Source organism: Carassius auratus, chromosome 48, assembly GCF_003368295.1.
Source record: "Carassius auratus strain Wakin chromosome 48, ASM336829v1, whole genome shotgun sequence".
In the NCBI taxonomy this organism is placed as follows: Eukaryota; Metazoa; Chordata; class Actinopteri; order Cypriniformes; family Cyprinidae; genus Carassius; species Carassius auratus.
This window is the reverse complement of record NC_039290.1, coordinates 10,917,796-10,939,186: the sequence shown is the minus strand read 5'-3', so window position 1 is coordinate 10,939,186 and position 21,391 is coordinate 10,917,796. Positions and strand designations below refer to the sequence as shown.

The window sequence follows — 21,391 nt, the reverse complement described above, 5'->3', positions numbered from 1 at the left end:
ACACACATACACAGACACACACACGCACATATATATATATATATATATTATCACATAATGAGGCAGAGTAGTTTATATACTGTAAAAAATGCTATGTCAGTTAGCACTGCATTGCTCATATACTATTTTTTTGGACTTGAAAAACAAAAACAAAAACGAAAACAACTGTTTTCATAGTCGGCATCTAGTCATTAAAAAAAAAAAAAAAACCTGCCCACCTGTCCCTCAAGTTGCTCCGCCCTTAATTATACAGAACTTTAAGGCTTAATCTAATTTCATTGGATGAGTTATTAAAATATTCACCCCCCTCACAGTTGTCATGAAGGGCAAAATTAGCTATTTAGACCAAAATAATTTTTGAACCAGGCTGTAAACGTTTTTTTCCTGCTGTAAAGTTGGGCATTTTAACATGGGGAGTCTATGGGACTGACTCTCTTCTGCAGCCAGCCTCAAGCGGCCAGTCGATGAATTACAGTTTTAGTCTCTTCCTTCTTGGCTTCACGAGAGAGAGAGAGAGAGAGAGAGAGAGAGAGAGAGAGAGAGAGAGAGAGAGAGAGAGAGAGAGAGGTTGCCGCTCGGTCTAGACCCAAGTGATGGGTAGGTTTAGGGGCGGGGTTAGGTGTAGGACATTCGTACAAATTCATTCGTATGATTTAGCACAAATTGTATGAGTACGAATGAGGTCGTATTAATTAATACAAATTAGCCACCTTGTAAAATATGTACGAATAGCCCTGAGATCAGGTTGGTAAAACATAATGGTTGAGTTATATATTTTGCGTCCACTTCAGGTGAAAGAAGTTCAAGCGCCATTGAATTTATGAATTTCTTTTCAGTAAAATACAGGTTTGTGTAGCCTACATTTTATTGTATGAAATCGTTATCATTCAGTTTTATGTATAGCATTATACAGAAGCCAGCGTGAGTCACTAAACTAGTATTGCATTGATCTTTTTGCTTGATGGAAAGGCCTGATGCTTTGCATTAAACAAATGATTTTATTCATAATTATCTAATTCAAAAAGAGTCAAGTGCACTAGCTTATGCGCATGGTAAATCCTAATTGAAAATCCCAATTTGGTTTGTATTTTCAGGCCATGTACTTGAATATAGAAAATGCCAAAAAAAAATAATAAATAAATAAAATACATTTATTTACAGATAATTTGTGTTTTTCATTTCTTTCTTGTTACAATGCACGCCTTGACAGTAAACCACTTGTAATTATTATAACACAGTTATTTAATGGACAAGCATATAGTGGTAATATAGTGGTCGATTACAGCTCATTTGAGTTATAGCAACAAGTTTATTTTATTTATATTTATTTATGTGAAGTTGTAAAAAAATTCTAATGTAAAACATTTGGTATATTTACCGTGCCATTGCAATCTATAAAAATGGTTTATGTGGTGTTTTAACTTCATTAGATAACATAAACTTTATTGTTATTACACATGTAAGGTAAAGGACAACAAAATTCTGTTAGCATCTAACCAGAAGTGCACTAGAGAGTAAGCTGCTTACAATCACTAGTGAACAGAAGAATTTATGTTAATAATGTTTCTGCTAAGGAGGTATTCTATTTACAATACATGCAATGTTTTTCATTTAAACAGCAAGGTTATATTTATAAAAATAAATGACACCTTACATGCATCTGATCCGTTGATAAATGTGTGAATTATACACCGCCTTTTCACAGACATCCAATCACAGCTGACTTCCAGAAAAGGGGAAGTAACCAGTGGCTTTTGAGATTACAATTAAAAGAGCAAGTCCTGCCCCAATTCTGCAAAAAACAAACAATTTGCTGGCATAGAAACAGAATGTAAATACTTCGGATGTTAAAGGGGATATATTATGCTTTTTAAAAGATAATTATTTGTGTATTTGGTGTAACATAATATGTTGAAATCCTTTAATGTTCAAAAAACACATTATTTTTCAAATACAAGGTCCTCTATGCCCCTTAGTTTTATCATCAGTTCAAGTCTAAAAGAGAAACAGAGTGGTGTGACAGACAGTGATGAAGCTTGTATGTGTTTACAGTACACAAGACACAGACGGTTAAGACAGCTGACTCCACTGTGTGACCCCCTCTCTCTCTCTCACACACACACACACACACACACATACACCATATTTGAACAGTCAATAGCAAATATTAAACTAATAACATACTTACAGTAGCTGATTCATAAGCGGCAGATTATCGTAGTAAAGTCAGAATGACCTCTTCTCCTAGGTTCACGAAACGGTTGTCCATAAAATGTGTTGCTGTTAAAGCTTCCTAAATGCTTCTATATTCGGGAGAACAAATAAAGTGCTTTTGCTTTCTCCTCGATACACACACATCTCCTGACATGACTGCTTCAACACTAACCGTGTTACTGAAACCACGCCTTCTTTCTTTGCGTCAACATTTGGGTGGCATTATGCAAATATTCCCACATAGTGATGTAGAGATGTGGAGGCGTGATTAAATGAGGTGTTTTTAGAGTCTTAACTTTGATAAAGAATATCTCTTTAGATTTGAGACTTTATTGTAACTGATACTCATAGATCGATTACAAAACTATACAGGTATTCAAGGGCAGGCTCTAAGATGGTTTAGATCCTACCTGACTGATTGCTACCATTTTGTTTACTTAAATGGGGGAATCATCTCTTTTATCATCAGTAAAATATGGAGTGCCACAAGGATCCGTCCTAGGTCCCCTTCTATTTTCAATATACATGTTGCCCCTTGGTAATATTTTTAGAAAATACGGAATTAGCTTCCACTGTTATGCTGATGATACTCAACTATATATCTCAACAAGACCAGATGAAACTTCTCAATTATCTAAGCTAACAGAGTGTGTTAAAAATGTAAAAGATTGGATGACCAATCATTTTCTCCAATTAAATTTGGATAAGACAGAGATACTAATTATTGGACCAAAACAGTACATAAAATCTTGTAGATTACAATCTGCACTAGACAGATGTACTGTTACTTCCTCTACAGTCAGAAATCTGGGTGTTATATTAGACAGCAACTTGTCTTTTGAAAATCATATTTCCCAAACTGCATTTGTTACACCCTGATAAAGGGGGAAATAGAAATTAATAAATGAAGACACACTCATGCTGTTGTCTTTGCGTCAGTCTGTATTGGCTGTGATGTCTCTTTCATCAACAGATATTACTTATAAATAACAGAACTTTGAATAAATGAATACATGTGTACATTAAATCACATAAATATGTGTCTGAAGCCAATCATACAAATACATCACTTCTTCTATAACATTCACAACATAACACCCTTCCGTCAGTGTCCTCTTGCAACTGCAAAATGAGTTATTTCCTCGTGATGACAATACAGTTAATTTGTTCTTCAGTAACTTTTTCCACTTTTCATGAGAGAGATAACCATTCAGAGTCCCATTCTTGAAGAAACACTATTTCAACAGTGTATTATAAAACACTGAACTCATTATGAAATACACAAAAAACATGAACTTCATTACACATAACTTTCAGTTGACATTGTACAACTATACTCTTCTGTTCCATTTAAACCACTGTGACACATCTCATTTAGTTTTCTCCACCCTAACGATTAGCATGTTTAGCATGTTTAGCATGCCGATTAGCATAGGTAACATTACAGTCTTTGTTTGCATCAAACACCATGCTTTCGCATATATTCACAGAAATATCCACTCTCATGACTACTATATCAGTTTAACTCATTATGAAAATATGTTGTTATGTATTTCATACCTGATAAAGGGGGGAAAATAGAAATTAATGAAGACACGAACTCGTGCTGTTGTCTCTGCGTCAGTCTGTATTGGCTGTGACGCACAGCACACGTCACATCAGCCACAACCTGCAACCTTAGATCTCCCCCTAGTGGACACTCCAAAAGTACACTTCAATCATATATATTGATTTTAACCTGTTTTTCCTTCTCTTTTTTTACAATCGAATCACATTGATTCCATCATTTGTATGATCATTTTGATCTTTACTCTTTTTAACCTTTACACATTCTTCCATCTTAGAAACATTGCCAAGCTACGAAACATGTTATCTGTTTCTGATGCAGAAAAGCTAGTTCATGCATTCATGACCTCTAGACTGGACTATTGTAATGCACCAATTTTACAGTCTCTGCACTGGCTACCTATTAAGTTCTGTATCAGTTAAAGTTCAGACTTTAAAACTCAGTTTATCTCAACAATTGTTGAATTTTTCATCCAGGAAGTTCCAGGTATTTCATAGATATCTACATACACCCCCCCCCCCCCTTCATGAAGAGAGTTACTCTTACCTTACGTTCATCCATGGCTGGCCAAACATGCGCAGTTCTGATGGCAATTAAACTGATGATTATTTTAAAGGATGGTGATTCTATTCTATACTCACTGTGTATTTGATTTGGTTGCTGTGAGAAACCTATACTGCCTTGCTTTTCATTGCAATCAGCTTTAAGTCTAATTAAATTTAATTGCAATGAACAGCAAGGCAGCAGGTTTCTCACAGCAACCGGATCGATTACAGTAAACTAATAATTAATTTCCTTGTGGCTCTAAAGTCCACCAAATACACCCTGAAAAAACACTGTATTACACAATTCTGAGAAATACTTCGGCTTGCTTCACCTAAAAACACTAACAAACAGCTCAGGTGATGATTTTTTTGTGTTTAGTAGAAGAAAATACTTTATTGTAACAGTTTTATAATGAAGACATGAATCATTTAAATAATTGATTCCTTATACTTTATATTTTACTATGCATGCAGATGTCAGTAGCCATGTTTCCACTGTTGGGCTTAAAGCGGGCGTGCTAGTGCGTGCCAGGGCTAGTCGCGTTCCCACTGTCACTTCCGGGGCTTGATCGGGCCTCGCCGGGGCTTCCTCGGGGCCAACGGCCAGGGTTTTTTTGGCCCGATAAAGCGGGCCAGCTGGGGCTAGAGGAGGGGTTACGAACAAAGGCGGAGTTTCTCTGCGTCTGGAGAGCTCAGCGCTGCAGATCATTACAGAAAGATAACAGCAATAACACCAGCATTAAAAACTTTTTCAAATAAGTTGAGCTCAAAACTCACTTTCAGTCAGCAGCGAGTGTTTGAAATAACGCGATCCGATCCGATTTGGATTATAATCACCATAATAGGCATAAATATTTATAAGCGATGAAAAAGACTATGCATGCTAGGCATTAACGTTTCCACAGTAAACATGGTAAATGTCGTATATTCATTTAGTAACCGTTTATCTGTCATAAGTCTCGTCTCAAGAGTTTAGCTTTTGTTCGGGAGCTTTTATGAAAACAGAGAAATTATCATTCATTTAAATGTGATGTATATAGACTACTTTGACTACAAATAAACAGAAACAGACTCGACTGAATAAGCAGGCTATTTTCATAATGCTTCAGCATTAAAAATAAATAAATAAATAAAGTAGAAATACATTTATTTCTATGTCAAATTTTCAAGCCTGATGAATTAATTCATTATGCTCAATGTATCACTTATGGTATAATATTGATGCTTTTGAACTGAAATATTTAAAAAAGCATGCAAACAAAAGACAGCTGTTATCGTGTTCGTTTCGTGATCGCGTATGTTCCAGTGATTTATTTCCTATTTGTTTTCTGATAACTTCTCTTTGTTGGTGAAATGATGGGGTTGCATGAGAGGTGTGTAAAGGGACGCTGTTAGTGACGCGCAGCGGAGCTTCAGGCCTGACTGTGGAAACGCAGCACTATTTTGGCCTCTCTGCTACTGACCCGAGACTATTAGCCCTGCCCGGCCCGTTTTAAGCCCTGGCTCGCACTGACCCACCAGTGGAAAAGTGGCTAGTGTGTGTCTGAGGAGCAGGGCTGCAGGTGCAGTGTCAGCGCCCCCTGGCTGTGGAGCTTCAGAAGCCGCACAAACTCCTCCGGCATTTTGTGCATGCGCTTGCTAGGTCTGTTCAGGTTGTAATAGTGGTACGGAACGGGATTGTCCTGCAGGTCGGTGTAAAATGGCCAGAATCCGTACACGTGCACGTCTTCACATAGTTCCAGCGCCGTGCTGATTAACATAAACCCAGTGGAAAGGCGGCGTGGATTCAGGCCCCGCCTCTTCCAGAAACCGTCCAGTGTCTGCAGGTAATAAGGGCTGAAGAACGCCATTGGCTTCTGTGGTCTGATTGCATGAAGGACATTAAGAGCTCTGATTGACAGTTCAGTGCAGAATTTGTAGGCAAAGGCAGGCATAATGAAGAAGGTGTTTCCGTACACACTGACCCGCTCCACCAGAGGATCTGTATTCTCCTCCAGGTTTTTGTATCTACAGACACACACACACACACACAGTGTTTATAATAAACCCTCCAAATATCTACTGACCTTGCACAAGATAATCATGCACATAAAAAATGTTTAAAGGTGTAATATTTTGTTGCTAACAAAAAACATTATTTGGTGTGATGAAATGTGTTAATGCGGTTTAAGTTTCAAAAAACATTATTTTCCACATCAGAGGAGCACCAGGACAAGACCACAGGAAACAGATGATTCTTCTGCACAATCTGACTTTGCTGCAGTCTGGAATTGAACTACTGGTTTCGTCTGGTCAGAGGAGAACTGACCCCCAACTGAGCCTGGTTTCTCCCAAGGTTTTTTCTCCAAAGAGTATTGGAGTTTCACAAGAAAACATATTTTAAGACTTTTGAAAAGGTATTTCTGAGTGAAAATTGTTTCATGGGAAATCCTACATGTTTTTTTTCAATGTGTCAACAGTCCACAAACAGATAATAAAAGTTTGTACTTTTTCAATGTAACCAATGTGTCACACAAAACCTGCAGAACAGGTCAGGTCATGCCTTCCCATCATAAAAAAGTCAAATAATTGACATATGGAATTTGCATCAAGACTAAAACTATAATCAAGAAAACGAAAACATATTTGAAGGTCACAGGCGGCACCAGATAGACCGGTGCTGAATTCTTCCCCAATGCTCTCAGTTAAAGCAGTGCTTTTGTTTTACAACCTGACAGGTGATCCCAATCATCACCGCAGTGTACAGACCTTACGTGCCAGTGAAACAAGCGCACAACCTTTTTTTAAATTTTGTGTTTGATTTCATATTCTGTATATTTCTGTGCTTCGCTGCTAAAAGAGTAATTAGCTGATGAAGTGATTTACTTATTGAACTTAATCATAAGCATTGTAATGTTTCTAAGATGTCCAAACGAATTTCAGTAGACCAAAGGGTTGGGTATCATTTGAATATTAGCGATTCCAATTCTGCTTATCGATTTAGAATCATATCATTCCCAGTTTCAGTTCCAATGTGGTTAAAAAAAGGAAGTCAAACATTTAGATATCAAACATGGCCCGGTTCCCCAAAACTTTCTTATCGCTAAGTAGTTCTTAACCTATTCCTTAACCTCTCTCTTAAATGGCATGATTCCCAACACGTTCGTACGCTAAGTACATCTTCTGTAAGTCACACTTTCGTAAGGTTGATCTGGACCATTCGTAAGCTCTCTCTTAGCGTTTGAGCTAAAGACGCTAGTCGACTCCACTGTGCAGCAGTCTTTAGAAATCAGCGCAGCGCAGTACACATCAAACTATGGTATGACAACAATGTCGTGGCTCAACAATTATTTTATATTATGGACATTTTAAGACTCATTGTGGTGTCCAGTAAGCGACCAACTATGGCAGCGATCCAGCGTGTCCTTATATTGAATCAAAGACGGCACTGGCCACGGAGCAATTATTATTAATTTTTTTTGGCAAAAACTTAAGCCCTTTTGACATTTTGCCTGAAGTGGCTATATAGAAACAAAATTCACCTCCCAAGACAACTCATTATGGAGCTGCTGGACCTTCTCAGACCTGAAGTCCCGCTGCGTGCAGCGCTAAGGTTTTTTGCAACGCCCTTCTGCGCCATGCCGGCAATTACATCCGGCTGCCGGACACACGTCAGGAGTCCAGGGGGTGCAGAAGGGCTGTCATGTCATTGCTGGCATCCCCAGAGTCTTGGGCCTGGTGGATGGCACACTTATCCCTATCTCCAATCCATCAGTGATTGATCAGGCGTACATATCGCGAAAGGGATACGCGGCCATAAATGTGCAGGTTATAGTGGACCATAGGGGTGTGACCTGGTAGCAAGGTCCAGCAAAACTTCAAGTTCCTCTGACGAGAAGTTTGGTGCCCTTTTTTTTACGTTGCTTCCCCAGAATATTCTGTATCTAACTCTCTCTCTCTGTTCATTGTAGATAGGTTGCAGGTTATTGAAACAATTGGCAATTAATGGCAATCAATACCGCATTAAACAGAAGTAACTGCAGCCGCTTGCCAATCAATTCTGGTTGTAAAGTACCTTACCATTAATATAAAAGTGTATTATATAATTTTTCTAAGTAGTTAAACCCATGTCAAGAAGCGGCACAAGTAGCACAACGAGATAAGGAGGGTGGATGATTAGCGAAGTATACCCGGTTCATCTAACCATCACAACATATCGTGTGAACATATTACTAACCATTTGATAATTTAATTAATAGTCTATATTTTACTGATAAATTAAACTATGTTAAAATAAATGTTACTGGAATAATTTGATGAATGTTTAATTTGCATAGAACGTGTTGTCTTTCTTAATGCCGAAATGCAAAATTCGTGTCATCTGTGTAGAGGATAGGAATGCTGTCATGTATATTCACATTCTGTTCCAAACCTGTTTTACCTGCTTGCTTTCCGTTGAACACTAAAGGTGAAAATCAGTTCTTTCCATGTAATGCCATTCAAAAAGCCTATAATTTTCAAGGGCTTTTATAAGTCCATATGACTCATGTGTAAAAGCTATGATTGTTTTTTGAGCCAATACAAAACTTCTGAACTAAACTTTTCAATTATGAATTTTTTTAAATGATTAAATGCTAAAAGTGAAATGAGTAATCATAACCACTTTGTTAAAAGTGTATTTTAACATTCAATATGCCTTAATTGTAACTTCTTAGGTTATATTTTTGTTTACACATGGTTCAAATATGTTTTTTGTTTACACGATTCAAATCTACAAATATATAGGTGAACTACGTCACTTTAGTACGGATTCAAGTCCTGGAAAGTACTGGAAAGGAAAAATTACACAAGACAAACTAACTTTCTTTTTTTGTGTTCTATTGCACAGACATGAATGTACAGACAGACATTTCTTTCAGCCTGAGGCTTTAGGTGTGAAGGGGCTTTTATGTTTATTTGTGGCGGTGTCCTGACATTTTAACCTACCTGTCTGATCGTCCTACCAGGGTTTACTGTAGGGCTGTCAAAATGGCTGAAAAACTAAATTCGAATTTGCAATTAAATATTATCAAAATTCTATTTTTCTAAATGTGTGTGTGTGTGTGTGTGTGTGTGTGTATGTGTAAAACAATATATCAGTCTGGTGAGTAAACTAAAGAATTTACTATCCAATGGCGATTTTATTGCCAAGGTGTGTGTCGAAGGTTTCCCAATCTCATACATCAAACAAATGAAGGATATATGTCACAACCTGTGTTCATTTGTTCAGGGTAATAAAGTAGGTCTATAATGTTACAATCATTTTAGAAATTACTTGCCATTTTCATGTTGACTGTACTTAAAAAAGAATACATTAAGAAGTGCCAATAACAGTGGAGGGCACAGTGATGCAAATAATGGCCAATGAATGTGTTTTTGCATAAAACTGTAGATAGAATTATTATTCTATCAACAGAAGAAACAACTGAGCAACAGAGAAGGACAGCAGTTTGCCTCGTTTTCTCATTAGACTACTGTGTGATCATCAATGCTAGGAAAGTTTGGTTTAAATTGTGTGTCTTACCCTGGTAAATACTTGCTGAAAGTGCCGCTTGTTTTCTTTTTTTGCATTTGCGATTGCCAAATCATGGGACTGCCCAGTTTTGGTCTGCTAAATAATGAGGTGTGGCCAAAGCCAGTGAAAGTACTTAATTAGCTGTTTTGGAAACCCTTGTCAGAAGAAACAGCTGGCTTAAGAAACCATCTCTAAATCCAGCACTTCTAGAAAACTACAGACTGGTATCCCATTCATTGCAAAGACACTTGAGCGGGCTGTGTTCAACCAGCTTTCTGTGTTCCTTGTACAGAACAACCTCCTGGACAGCAACTAATCTGGCTTCAAAAGTGGCCACTCAACTGAGACTGCTCTGCTCTCGGTTACTGAAGCCCTGCGACTAGCAAGAGCAGCTTCAAAATCCTCGGTAATCATCTTACTGGACCTGTCTGCTGCTTCTGACACTGTTAATCACCAGATTCTCCCGTCCACCCTCAGAAAGATGGGCATATCTGGAACTGCTCTCCTGTGGGTTAAGTCCTACCTCTCTAACAGATCCTTCAGTGTGTCTTGGAGGGGTGATGTTTCTAAGTCACACCACCTTGCTACTGGGGTTCCTCAAGGCTCAGTACTTGGACCACTTCTCTTCTCCATCTACATGACGTCATTAGGATCTGTCATTCAGAAGCATGGCTTTTCTTATCACTGCTACGCTGATGACACCCAACTCTACTTCTCATTCCAGCCTGATGACCCGACAGTAGATGCTCGTATTTCAGCCTGTCTGAGTGACATCTCTAGCTGGATGAGTGACCATCACCTTCAGCTTAACCTTACGAAGACAGAACTCCTGGTGATTCCAGCTAACCCATTGATTCATCACAACTTCTCTATACAGCTGGGTTCATCAGCCATTACTCCTTCGAGGACAGCCAGAAACCTAGGAGTTGTGATGGATCATCAGTTAAGCTTCACTGACCACATTGCTACAACGACCCGGTCCTGCAGGTTTGCCTTATACAACATTAGGAAGATTAGACCCTTCCTGTCAGAGCAAGTCACCTAACTTCTTGCCCAAGCTCTTGTTCTCTCCAGACTGGACTATTGTAATGCTATCCTGGCTCTTCCTGCATGTACTGTCAAGCCTCTGAAACTGATCCAGAATGCAGCAGAAAAAAGCTCACATTACTCCTCTCCTCATCAAGAGAGCCAGTACTGCCGGCACTTTCTCTTGTTATGGAAATAAAATTACATACATGCTTGACACACATCATTATACTTAATGTATGTATTTTACATTTACCTATGTTTAATAAAAATGAATTTTTTTTAAGGTTGGGGTGGAGTGGGAGCAATTTTCACTGCTCTCTTATATTTTTATCCTGTTTTTACTGTAAAAGTTCAATAAACAAATTAAGCAAAATAAAAAAGAATTCTTTAGAAATAGCAATCATTAAAAACAAGAACCCATCTTATCAAGAACTTAAATACCATATCCTATCAAACTGAATCTGAAACATCCTTATTTAAATGTTTTGTATCTGGATACTGACTCTTTCTGAATCTGACTGGGGTTGATGGTTATCAGATCCGTCTTCAGCCCAACATCACTGTCATTAATCATCGCCAAATTAAACCTGAAACAGAGAGAGAAAACTTCATGTTAACAGGAAGGGTGAGTGATTACAGGTGGATGTGTCGAGGGAGGCAAGGCATGCTGGGATGTGTTTACCGTATGACGAAGTCTGCGCTGTCAATCTCACGTCCACAGCTGCTGTTCTTCAGGATCCCACCACTGCCAACTACAGCACACCGACCCAGACGACGACCACTCCAGGGGAAATCCTGCACACACACACACACACACACACACACACACACACACACAGAGAGATACACACACACAGTGTTGTTGATAATGCATCACAAAGTAACTTGAGTTACATAATCATATTACTTTTTTCAAGTAACTTTTAAAGTAACGCATTATATATTTCATATATTTTTATATTAAAACAACCAAGCAAGCCCAGACCAGATGAAAAAAGTAACGCAAAATTAACGTGTAACATTGCTTTCCATAAAAAGTAACTAAGTAACACAATTAGTTACTTTTAACGGAGTAACACAATATTGTAATGCATTATTTTTAAAAGTAACTTTCCCCAAAACTTCTCGCACCGCAAACATTCTTACCCAGTGAATTATTACAAATATACAATTCTAAAAATAAACATAACTGCTTCGTAATGTGTGTTTTCAGTATAGACCCTATACCATCTAAGTTCCTAAAAGAGGTGCTTCCAGAAATCATAGGTCCTCTTTTGACTATTATTAATTCCTCATTGTCATTAGGGTATGTCCCCAAAACCTTCAAACTGGCTGTTATTAAGCCTCTCATAAAAAAAAAAAAAAACACAACTTGACCCCAAAGAACTAATTAATTATAGACCAATCTCGAATCTCCCTTTTCTGTCCAAGATACTAGAAAAGGTGGTATCCTCACAATTATATTCCTTCTTAGAGAATAATGGTATCTGTGAGGATTTCCAGTCAGGATTTAGCCGTATCATAGTACTGAGACTGCTCTCCTTAGAGTTACAAATGATCTGCTCTTATCATCTGATCGTGGGTGTATCTCTCTATTAGTTTTATTGGATCTTAGTGCTGCGTTTGACACAATTGACCACAGCATTCTTTTGCATAGACTTGAACACTTTGTTGGCATTAATGGAAGTGCATTAGCATGGTTTAAATCGTACTTATATGACCGCCATCAGTTTGTAGCAGTGAATGAAGATGAATCATATCGATCACAAGTGCAGTATGGAGTACCTCAAGGCTCAGTACTAGGGCCACTACTCTTCACGCGTTATATGTTACCCATGGGAGATATCATCAGGAAACATGGTGTTAGCTTTCACTGTTATGCTGATGATACTCAGCTCTATATTTCTTCGTGGCCCGGTGAAACACACCTATTTGAAAAACTAATGGAATGCATAGTCGATATAAAAAATTGAATGAGGAGTAATTTCTTACTGCTAAATTCAGAAAAAACAGAGGTGTTAATTATAGGACCTAAAAACTCTGCTTGTAATAACCTAGAACACTGTCTAAGACTTGATGGTTGCTCTGTCAATTCTTCGTCATCAGTTAGGAACCTAGGTGTGCTACAACGTTCTACAATGTTAACAAATAAAAATAACGTTAACAACAGGAGGATGGAGGACGCTGTAATCAGAGCTGTGTTTTTGTTGAATCTCGTGGGTTTCACAATAATGACATTGAATGTCGACGTGTATGTAAAGCGAATGAAAGAATGGAAAAGGAGGATTAAGAATCTCCAACGACGTCTTATTTGTGAAATAAGTTGACACAATGTTTACAGTATGTTACACAGCATACTGTGTAACTTATTATACACACCTATACTGAAAACACACATTTTGAAGCAGTTTATTTAAAAAACAACCACGTTTTTAATAAGTACCATTAGAATGTTTGGGGTGTGAGTCCTCGTACATCATACCTACACATTTTGCATTGCTTTGACCTTTCTCTATAGAGCACGCCTTCTCGCACGCCACAATCGCTCTATAACATCCATCACTAACACATGCAACGTTTCAGTCATTACTATGAAAACAATAGGAACCCAAAGCCAAATCCTGAACATTTTAGACGATTTTGACATCCCCTGAAAAAGAGTATCATCAGCCTATGTACACTGTAGGGCTTTACTGGTCTGACAGGTTGTGTCAGATTCAGAGGTCAAATCTGCTCAAGAAATCAATGTAAATAAACACGCAAAAACAGAGATTTTTAATTAATGGAATTAACTAAATGATCAACATAATCAACTTTGACAATCAACTTTGTTGTCACATTCGATCTACTGCATGCCTTCTGTTTAGAGTTTTTTTAATCCAGTCAGAGATCTTTTACTCCTGTTTCACATTTACTCTATCTGCAGTGCATATTAGATATAAGTGATACCACTTATTTTTTATATGATACCGATAGTTTAAAAAGCCAGTATCATCAATACCGATACTGATACCTATACGATACTTCTAAATACAAACTTTTAAATTATGAATTGTATTCAATTATTAAATATCTAAGAGTAAAATGGGTAATGATATCCACTTTATATTTGAAATGCATTTCAGTTGTGATCAGTATGGAGTACCTCAAGGCTCAGTACTAGGGCCGCTACTCTTCACGCTTTATATGTTACCCTTGGGAGATATCATCAGGAAACATGGTGTTAGCTTTCACTGTTATGCTGATGATACTCAGCTCTATATTTCTTCGTGGCCCGGTGAAACACACCTATTTGAAAAACTAATGAAATGCATAGTCGATATAAAAAATTGCATGAGGAGTAATTTCTTACTGCTAAATTCAGAAAAAACAGAGGTTTTAATTATTGGACCTAAAAACTCTGCTTGTAATAACCTAGAACACTGTCTAAGACTTGATGGTTGCTCTGTCAATTCTTCATCATCAGTTAGGAACCTAGGTGTGCTATTTGATCGCAATCTTTCCTTAGAAAGCCACGTTTCTAGCATTTGTAAAACTGTATTTTTCCATCTCAAAAATATATCTAAATTACGGCCTATGCTCTCAATGTCAAATGCAGAAATGTTAATCCATGCATTTATGACTTCAAGGTTAGATTATTGTAATGCTTTATTGGGTGGTTGTTCTGCACGCTTAGTAAACAAACTACAGCTAGTCCAAAATGCAGCAGCAAGAGTTCTTACTAGAACCAGGAAGTATGACCATATTAGCCCGGTCCTGTCCACACTGCACTGGCTCCCTATCAAACATTGTATAGATTTTAAAATATTGCTTATTACTTATAAAGCCCTGAATGGTTTAGCACCTCAGTATTTGAATGAGCTCCTTTTACATTATACTCCTCTACGTCCGCTACGTTCTCAAAACTCAGGCAATTTGATAATACCTAGAATATCAAAATCAACTGCGGGCGGCAGATCCTTTTCCTATCTGGCTTCTAAACTCTGGAATAACCTACCTAACATTGTTCGGGAGGCAGACACACTCTTGCAGTTTAAATCTAGATTAAAGACCTATCTCTTTAACCTGGCATACACATAACATACTAATATGCTTTTAATATCCAAATCCATTAAAGGATTTTTAGGCTGCATTAATTAGGTAAACCGGAACCGGAAACACTTCACATATCATGTACCTACTACATCATTAGAAGAATGGCATCTACGCTAATATTAGTCTGTTTCTCTCTTGTTCCGAGGTCACCGTAGCCACCAGATCCAGTCTGTGTCCAGATCAGAGGGTCACTGCAGTCACCCGGATCCAGTACGTATCCAGACCAGATGGTGGATCAGCACCTAGAAAGGACCTCTACATCCCTGAAAGACAGCGGAGACCAGGACAACTAGAGCCCCAGATACAGATCCCCTGTAAAGACCTTGTCTCAGAGGAGCACCAGGACAAGACCACAGGAAACAGATGATTCTTCTGCACAATCTGACTTTGCTGCAGCCTGGAATTGAACTACTGGTTTCGTCTGGTCAGAGGAGAACTGACCCCAACTGAGCCTGGTTTCTCCCAAGGTTTTTTTCTCCATTCTGTCACCGATGGAGTTTCGGTTCCTTGCCGCTGTCACCTCTGGCTTGCTTAGTTGGGGTCACTTCATCTACAGCGATATCATTGACTTGATTGCAAATAAATGCACAGACACTATTTAACTGAACAGAGATGACATAACTGAATTCAATAATGAACTGCCTTTAACTGTCATTTTGCATTATTGACACACTGTTTTCCAAATGAATGTTGTTCAGTTGCTTTGACGCAATGTATTTTGTTTAAAGCACTATATAAAAAAGGTGATTGATTGATTGATAGGTGTGTGTTATTTTTAGGGCCTTTTCGCACGACTTTAGTTCCAGAACTAAATGTACAGTAGGCCTACTAAAGTACTGGTACAAGTTTGCGCAAACTATTTCCTGGTAGGGTTGCATTTGCACCGACAGTGTGTACTAAGACGTGATGTAAGTCGGTCGACTGCAAAGTCATTTGTGCGCCGCGTTCAACAATGTTAACAAATAAAAATAACATTAACAACAGGAGGATGGAGGACGCTGTAATCAGAGCTGTGTTTTTGTTGAATCTCGTGGGTTTCACAATAATGACATGGAATGTCGACGTGTATGTAAAGCGAATGAAAGAACGGAAAAGGAGGATTAAGAATCTCCAACGACGTCTTATTTGCGAAATAAGTTGACACAATGTTTACAGTATGTTACACAGCATACTGTGTAACTTATTATACACACCTATACTGAAAACACACATTTTGAAGCAGTTTATTTAAAAAAACCCCACATGTTTTTAATAAGTACCATTAGAATGTTTGGGGTGTGAGTCCTCGTACATCATACCTACACATTTTGCATTTCTTTGACCTTTCTCTATAGAGCACGCCTTCTTGCACGCCACAATCGCTCTATAACATGCAACACTAACACATGCAACGTTTCAGTCATTACTATGAAAACAATAGGAACCCAAAGCCAAATCCTGAACATTTTAGACGATTTTGACATCCCCTGAAAAAGAGTATCATCAGCCTATGTACACTGTAGGGCTTACTGGTCTGACAGGTTGTGTCAGATTCAGAGGACAAATCTGCTCAAAAAATCAATGTACATAAACACGCAAAAACAGAGATTACAAAGAGTTAATGAGTTAGAAATATGTATTAATAACACACCTCAGGCATCATGCTGTGGAGGGTTTCGTTCATTGTGTATGTATCTGTTGTGCTTGTCTCATATGGGATGGACTGATTGACGGCTGTGTTTCGTTTGGTGAGGAATAACGATCCTGTGGCGTTACAGAAAATCTGTAGGCTCAATCTGTCATGTACACACACACACATACATTTTACATTTTACCTCTGTTAAAATGACTGATCTCAGTATTCAGAGATTTTAACAAAAAAGTCTTGTCTCATTAAACACAGTATACGTTAAACAATAATGACGTCTTTGGAAAATATTCAAAGTCATTATGAAATTATGTTGCAACCCATGTACCAATCGTAATTGTTACACTAATTACACTCTCGACAATCAAGGTTTTAAAAGTGTGTTTGATGCCGAAGAAGAACTGTTTTCTTAAAATGTCTTTAAAAATCCTTCTGTGAAATGTAAAGATTCCATGGATGTTAAAGGATGTTCATGGAACCACCAATGCCAATAAACAAACCTTTATTTTTAAGAGTGATGAAGGGAATAATGTGCAGGATCAGGATTATGTCAGTAGGATTTCACAAATCTAAATCTGATGTAAAATCAGACATAAAACACTGAATCTGCATCATTTGAGAATATCTGAGTATTTTTGTCTACAATATCAAACTCAATCTTAAAATATCAAGTGAAGATGCATGAGTGGATTTCTTAAGTCAAACATGACAGAGTAGCTCAACTGTTCCATTGAGATAACAATGACTCAGGAATGTGAGGCATCCAGTTGTTCTTGTGCGTCAACTTTCATCACTCAAAACTTCATCAGTTTAGACAAAAGCATCTGCCAAAATCAAAAAAGATGCACAAACCTGTTGACCTCCCGCTCAGTTGTGTTGGATTTGTACGGGCAGCTCATGAAATCTGATAGCTCCCGTGTGAAACTCTCCATTTTAATACTGAGAAGAAGAAAAATACATTTAATGATGTTATCTCTGAAACAGAAACATCACTTCTGATCTTGATTCTCACGCACCTTTTGGCCGGTTTGATAATGGAAAACTTGCGTCTGAGTTTTGCGCAGTGCATCTGCCGAAGAGCCTCCGTCATCCCATCTCTGAAAGAAAGAACAACAATTTCAGAGCCACTTTATCATATTTCAATTTATCATATTTCAATTTGATTGAATTTTGAATTAATGGAATTAACTAAATGATCAACATAATCAACTTTGACAATCAACTTTGTTGTCACATTCGATCTACTGCATGCCTTCTGTTTAGAGTTTTTTAATCCAGTCAGAGATCTTTTACTCCTGTTTCACATTTACTCTATCTGCAGTGCATATTAGATATAAGTGATACCACTTTTTTTTTATATGATACCGATACTTTTAAAAGCCAGTATCATCAATACCGATACCAATACCGATAAAATACTTCTAAATACAAACTTTTAAATTATGAAATTTATTCAATTATTAAACATCTAATACCGATACTTTTAAAAGCCAGTATCATCAATACCGATACCAATACCGATAAGATATTTCTAAATACAAACTTTTAAATTATGAAATTTATTCAATTATTAAACATCTAAGAGTGGGTAATGATTAACTTAACTTTATATTTGAAATGCATTTTAACATTCAAAACGCTTTCATTTCAACGTATTAGGTATAATTTTTGTTTACAAATCTACAAATATATTGCTGAACTAAGTCACTTTACCGTAAATCATGTTTCATCTAAATAAGGGACTGCCAGTGACATGCTGTTGCATGCATAAAATGCCACTTTTAATTCTGACCGTGTATGATTTAGATCCACATTACAGAATACAACATGATCAGCAGGGGCGGACTGGCCATCTGTGTGATCTGGAGAGTCACAGAACGGCCGGTACTCCAAACTTTTTTTTTTCATTCCATTGTTGTTTATTCAGGTTGAGCTTAGACCAAGAGCAGAGAAAGACACCCACTCCAGCTCAACATCTAGTCAACATCAGTGCTATTGCTATAATTTGGATGGTATAGTATCATGAGCCACAATTAAAGTCTTGTGATTCTCATGCCAGGAGTTATTGTTGTTGTTGTTGAGTTTACGCGCGCCGTTTGCTTTGGGCCGGGCACAGTCAAAGTCCAGTGCCGTATTTTAGTCCCAGTCCGTCCCTGATGATCAGTATGAGCTATTTAACTAAATGTATTTCCAAAAACTATAGGCTACAATTTCAGTTTATTTATTGTGAATAACTCAAGCATATAATGATTTTCTGTCCTCTGATAAGCATTGTTCTGGTCTGCTGTTTCCAAAAGCTTAAATGCTTTCTTATGATACTTTTGGCAAAGACAGCCCTGTTTGACTGCACTGTCAGAAGTGAGTAAATGCTCTCGGTGATGGATTGGGCTTAATTTGTGTCTGTTCAGATGAGAAGGAAAATAGTTCTATCCTACGCAGTTATTCACTAACAAAGGTTAATCATCCAATTCAATGCATATTATACTATTTTATTGTTTTAAATGGCAAAAACACACCTTAGAGAAATACCCTAAAGCAAGAGGTCTCACTGCAGTAAACTGAAGGATTGTAGAAATAAAGCAAAGTTCAAAGACAAAACAAACGGAGGAAAAACTTTACGATGTGCTTCTGAACAATCTCTGACACTCATGTCCTGAACAAATCATACTATTCATACTATATCTAAAACTTGTACATCCTGAATAAAATTACAACGACATTTCTATCTAAAAATGACATGTAAACAACTATATTAAAATAAGACTCCATGAAAAAAAACATTAAAGAACTTCATGCATTAAAAAAATACTATAGTAATTTATTCTAAATATCGAAGTGTTTTTTTAACCTTACTTTAGTAAGTTTATTATACTGTATATATTATAATATTTACAAAACTTTTTAATGAACGCAACATCATACTGTAGTATTAACTATAGTGAACCGGTAATAAAAACTGTAGCATACTTTAGTTCTTACTACAGTAAACTATAGTGTATTGTAGTATAATATAAAATATAATCTTGGTACAGTAATTAGTTTTTATTACTATAGTTGATATATTACCACAGCAACTAAAGAATTACCACAACAAATTAATCAAGTACTTTACTATAGTGTGGTTCAAAACACTACAGTATTTACTCTGAATTACTACAGTATTTTTTTAATGTTGGCTGTTAATAGAAACGTAAGTTATTCAACAATTAAGAGAACCATCAGCTCACTTAATAAGACTTAGAAACTACGACATGGGTATGAATCTTAGACTTTATAACAGCAACACTGAGTCTCAATTAAATTCGCAATTATATAAAAAAATATATATATATACATATTAAAATGTTCACCTGGACGAGTGTGTGTTGGGTGTAAAATAAAACATCACACACACACCCTGAAAGACGATTAGGGCCATCAACAGCCTGAAGATCCACTGTAGAAACGCCAACGCCATCAGAGTACCACATGAAAGGGACTGTGTGTGAGAGAGTGTGAGATATGTTCAGGGGTTAAAGATGAAACTCACACACACACACACACACACACACACTCACCTCACAAAACCTGCTGACTCACTCTGTAAACCAGTTTATTTGTCAAAGACCATAAATTTATGTTGTGTAATATTGTCAGTAAAAATGCAGTAAGAATTTCCAGTATGTCACCAGAATGCTCATTGTCTTCTCTGTCTTTTAAATATTACTGTTTATTTCATAATGTTAGCTGAGCTTTGAACATGTGTAACATGCCCCTATGGAGCTTATAATATGACAAAACTAATTTGTATTATGTACATTTGAATTATTGGAATGTGTCATTTAACAAAACTGAATATTACTTTGCATTTAACATAGTTCTGAATTAGATTTTTTTTTTTTTTTTTACCTTGCATGTTAAACATTTGAAATTTAACACAACAATATTTTTAGGGCAGAGTTTTGTGTTTTCAAACAGCATTTTATTTATTTATTTTTTGTTCTGAAATCTTATAACTGCAAATATCCAGTTTTTAAAAATGCAGCTTTAAGTTTTTAAGATGTAGAGTGTACAGTAAAAGAACAAGAATAAGAATTTTTGTAACGTAATCAAACTGAACTGCAAATAATATTTTGATTTTAAATCGGATGCTACATGCACTTTTACAAGTTTTTTGAACAAATTTGTGTTGGCAGTTTGTACACAACCATCCTATAATGATATAAAAAAAAATCTACTAAAATGTTTACCCCTTTCTCAAATCAAGCTGATCTTAGATGCCTGTCCTTGTGACATCACACAGACAGGCCCCTCCCATGATAGTTTGATTGACAGTTGTGTTTCAGCACAGACTGGACTGGCATCTTACCTTAGAGCCATCTAAACATTTAAAGGAAAATGCTACAAAACAGCTTGCTCTGAAAATAGCTGTTTTTGACAGGGTAAAAAAGGTGTTTTTTAGACTACCATTGAGAAATTGTAACCAAACTATGTTATAGACTTTTCATTAAGACCCTAAAGAATCATACCAACTTCTGAAAAATGGGCATCCAATGACCTCTTTAAAATATGCACCCATTCAATTTCAGTTTCATTGTTGAAAGCATAAAACAGAAAAAAAGGCTATTGCCATCATAATTAATTATAAATTACATGAATCGGGTAAATGGCAGACCTACTTTCCATTTTAAACCATCAATAAAAAAAAAGTCGAATAGTTTGCATCATTGGATATTGTTGGTTGTTTATGCTGATGAACACTAGTTTCTTAACAAATGCAACTTTCACTGCACAAGCTCTTT

The 21,391-nt window shown here is 36.9% G+C and overlaps 1 protein-coding gene across 1 annotated transcript; it reads right to left on the bottom strand.

Moving 5' to 3' along the window:
• Nucleotides 1–5,143: 5,143 nt before the first annotated feature.
• LOC113065854 (alpha-2,8-sialyltransferase 8E-like) lies at nucleotides 5,144–20,081 on the bottom strand. The gene is made up of 7 exons (XM_026237403.1): nucleotides 19,961–20,081; nucleotides 17,627–17,707; nucleotides 17,463–17,549; nucleotides 16,614–16,758; nucleotides 11,571–11,683; nucleotides 11,392–11,475; nucleotides 5,144–6,333 (listed from the first exon to the last, which is right to left on the bottom strand). Exons 1-7 carry the CDS (start codon nucleotides 20,065–20,067, stop codon nucleotides 5,859–5,861), a joined length of 1,092 nt encoding a protein of 363 aa, XP_026093188.1. The 5' UTR covers nucleotides 20,068–20,081; the 3' UTR covers nucleotides 5,144–5,858.
• Between the last annotated feature and the right edge of the window lie 1,310 nt (nucleotides 20,082–21,391).